Genomic DNA, 3,434 nt, shown 5'->3' with positions numbered 1-3,434 from the left:
GATCCGACTCATAGCGACCCCTCCTTGGGTTTCCGAGGCAGTATCACTACGGAAGTAGATTGCCCCATCTTCCTTCCGAGGAGTGGCTGGTGGATTCAGACTTAGAGCCTCCTAAATTGTGGGAGAATAAAATTCTGTTTGTTACAGCCATCTACTTCTGCTGTTTCTGTTATAGTAACACTAGATAACTAAGACACTTGGCACCTATCTATACTTCAATTTCTAGGCCTTCTACAAGTTATGACCTATATATGCAATGATAGTAGTAGTATCTTTTCATAAATTTATTAAAACTTACAAGTGATAGCAATGTGATTTTAAACTATATCTGCCTACCACACAGATATTTACATATAAACTAGTTCTTTCGTATTCTATATGTTTTTAATTTTTATACTTTTTTATTAGCACTGTAGTTAAGTAGAAACTGATAGGGGATATGTACTCTTTTAGTTATTGAAGAAACTCATATATAGAATATTTGACAAATATGTGAGTAGTTCATCATTTTAGTAAGAACCCTGAACTCAGATAACAATGAGAAAAGAACAAATTAAATACTTGGAAAAATTGAGGTCCCTTTGTCATTTCAAGAAGAATTCTGCTAATAGTGTTTGATCTCTGTGGTTGCTGAACATGATACATGATGAGTAAATTTTTTTTTCCTTGTCTGTCTTATTTCCCTCTTCTCCTTTCCTCTCCTGGGTTTTTCTGTTCCTTTTTATAATCCTTTGGCTGTTCAGCACTATCTACTGTGGCATCCTATTCAGGTGTGACTCTTTTGCCAGTATCTTAAATACACCAGACCTTCATTCTGCCTTGTATTTAGAAAAATGTAGTTTGGTCCTCATTTTATCAAGTCAGTGTTATAAGACTGACTTACAGAGAAGTCACTGTGTTTATGTGACCACATGTAACCAATGTGAACAATGACTTATAGATAGTACCTTTCCAGGTGGCATGTTTAGAATCTAACCAAGCCTCCTCTCGATAATATGCCTAAGGAATGGTTCTAATGATGAGAAGTTAAGGCATTATACGGAGCCAGCAGTGGATTATTCTGTTTGTTTTTACCAAGTGGGCCTTTCTTTGGCCTTGAAATCAAACTACAGCAAGCTGTTTGTTTGCTGAGAAAGGCAAACTAGTTTTTATCTTACTATATGGATATTTTAAATCTGTAAAGATTAACATAACTTACTGTTTTTCCTTCCCCTTCCTAGAATGACTGATGGATACTCAGGAAGTGATCTAACAGCTTTGGCAAAAGATGCAGCACTGGGGCCTATCCGAGGTAGGTGCACAAGAGATTGAAACATTTATAATTATTTATTATATACCACTTTAGACATTTAAATCCCTTATTGAGAGATCTTTTTTATTATCAGTAGGAAAGGAGTGAAGCAGTATTTGTGGAAACCCTTGTACTAAGTAGTCTCTAAATTAACCTTAAAAACCAAAACTGTTGCATTGAATCAGTTCCAACGCACAGCAACCCTATAGGTAGAGTAAACCTGCCTCATAGTTTCCAAGGAAGCAGACTGTTATATCTTCCTCCTGCAGCATGGCTGGTGGGTTTGGACCATGGCCTTTCGGTTAGCAGCTGAGAGCTTTAAACATTGTGCCACCAGAGCTCCTAGTCTCTCTACAGGGGCCAGCATACATTTTCTGGGCCACATATGGTTTCTGCTGCTGCAGCTACTGCTGCTCCCCTTCTTCTCCTTCTCCTTTTTTCTTTTCCTTCTTCATCACAAGCCTTTAAAAATGTGAAAACCATTCTTAGCTTGCATATCATACAAAACTAGGCCATAAGCTGTTGGCCCATGACGCCTGTTGTGTACAACAGGATTCCACTTGATAATGGGTAAGCAGCAGAAAACTCTTTTTCAAATAAGCAGAAAATAATTATAAAATGTTCTTATCTGTTTTCTGCATTTTTTCAATATTCTAATTCCACTTGAAATTAAATATTTCCACAGGAACATGTGAGAGAAATTTTTAATACTGTATGTTATCTTTCAAGGAATTGTAGCAAAATACATCCTCATTGCTATATTTTGTTCAAAGTTAATTTGTTGATCTTGATATCATGATTATTTTTAGGTTATGTTAAATTGTACTATGATAACACTTTAGAATAGATGTCCTAAGTTACTTTTCCATTGTCGGCATGGGCAGTGGATAGGTGATGCTCTCGTATTGAGTTGTAGCATCAGGAATTGCTTAAATGTGTGAAGGCTAAGAATCCGAATCAGCTCACCTCTGGTTCCTGTTCTGTGTAGGTCAGACGTACCTCTTCTCTTCAGTTTCTTCACCATTTATGATGCCAGCCATCTCTCCCACAGTACTCTCTACTTCTCTGCTGCGTTCAATAATTCATTGCAGTGGCCAGACAGAGCTCAAAGACCACACTCACAGTTTAGGGGCTTATTAGGGAAGCAACAGGATACAGCTTGGTATCAGGACCAACTTGGAAGTAACAGGAACAACTTACAAGGTAGTAAAACAGACCAGTCACAGGGCAGACTGCAGCCCAGGGCCAGAGAAAAGTATCAAAGCATCAAGTTGTTTACAGTTTATAAAGGAAATGTGAAATCCCCTGGGCAAAAGTAACAAATGCTCTGGGGTAAGAGACAACCTGGGAGCCCCCGACCCAACCTGTTTCTCCAAAGAAATAGGGCGAAAGTAAAAGGGGAAAAATCTTCCAAGCTGATTTCCCAAAGAACCAAGGCAGAGGGCCACATAAAGGAACTCATTTCACACAAGTATGTACTGTGTACTCACATTACTGGCTATGGAGATATAATAGAACATGGAACATGCAACTCCCAGAAAACTAATCATAGCTTTTTCCTTTCTCTCTCACTCAAAAAAGTATAGCTGAATGCAGTCAAATAAGATGTTATCATAGTTTCTGCTATAATTTGTATTGCTGGTCTACATTATACACAAACTTTTATTTGTTAAAAATTGCTTGCAACATAGCTCCCACAGTGAAACTAAGTAGAGTAGTAATTAAGAACTGCTGCTTTGGAGAGTAATAAATGCAACTGTGTGGGGATAGATTTTGAAACTGGGTGAAACATTTTAGTCATATTTCTTGTTACAGGAGGCATGAAGTCTTTTTCAAATAGTGAACAGAGAAATAGTAGCTAATGTATAAATCATTTTTATTTTTTAGAGCATTTTAGCCATTACTATAAGCAGAAAAAGTTGTTGGTTTACAAAAAAACTAATGGCTTTTGTAAAGACCAAGTTGCATTCTTTTCAGTCTTAAATTTGTAAACTTTATTATGCCCAAGCAATAATACAAAGAATTTGAATTCCTCTCAGTTACTCCTAACAAGGAATGTTAATTCTATTTATGAATTATGTATGCTCTTAATGTCTTTTTCTTCTAATATAATGGTTTTATCTAAGTAATTTTTTATAATGAG

At 36.6% G+C, this 3,434-nt stretch overlaps 1 protein-coding gene across 1 annotated transcript in view; it reads left to right on the top strand.

Annotated features, from left to right (window-relative positions):
• The window catches only part of SPAST (spastin), a 161,182-nt gene that overhangs the window by 143,390 nt on the left and 14,358 nt on the right, over positions 1-3,434 (top strand). The window contains exon 15 of the mRNA XM_042780684.1: positions 1,221-1,291. Coding sequence (XP_042636618.1) covers positions 1,221-1,291 — 71 coding nt within the window. The remainder of the gene's footprint in view (positions 1-1,220; positions 1,292-3,434) is intronic.

The sequence above is a fragment of the Orycteropus afer genome, unplaced genomic scaffold (assembly GCF_000298275.1).
Source record: "Orycteropus afer afer isolate SDZICR_OR568_19922 unplaced genomic scaffold, OryAfe1.0 scaffold00054, whole genome shotgun sequence".
In the NCBI taxonomy this organism is placed as follows: domain Eukaryota; kingdom Metazoa; phylum Chordata; class Mammalia; order Tubulidentata; family Orycteropodidae; genus Orycteropus; species Orycteropus afer.
The sequence above is the reverse complement of the archived record's forward strand: the minus strand, read 5'-3'. Positions and strand labels throughout refer to the sequence as shown.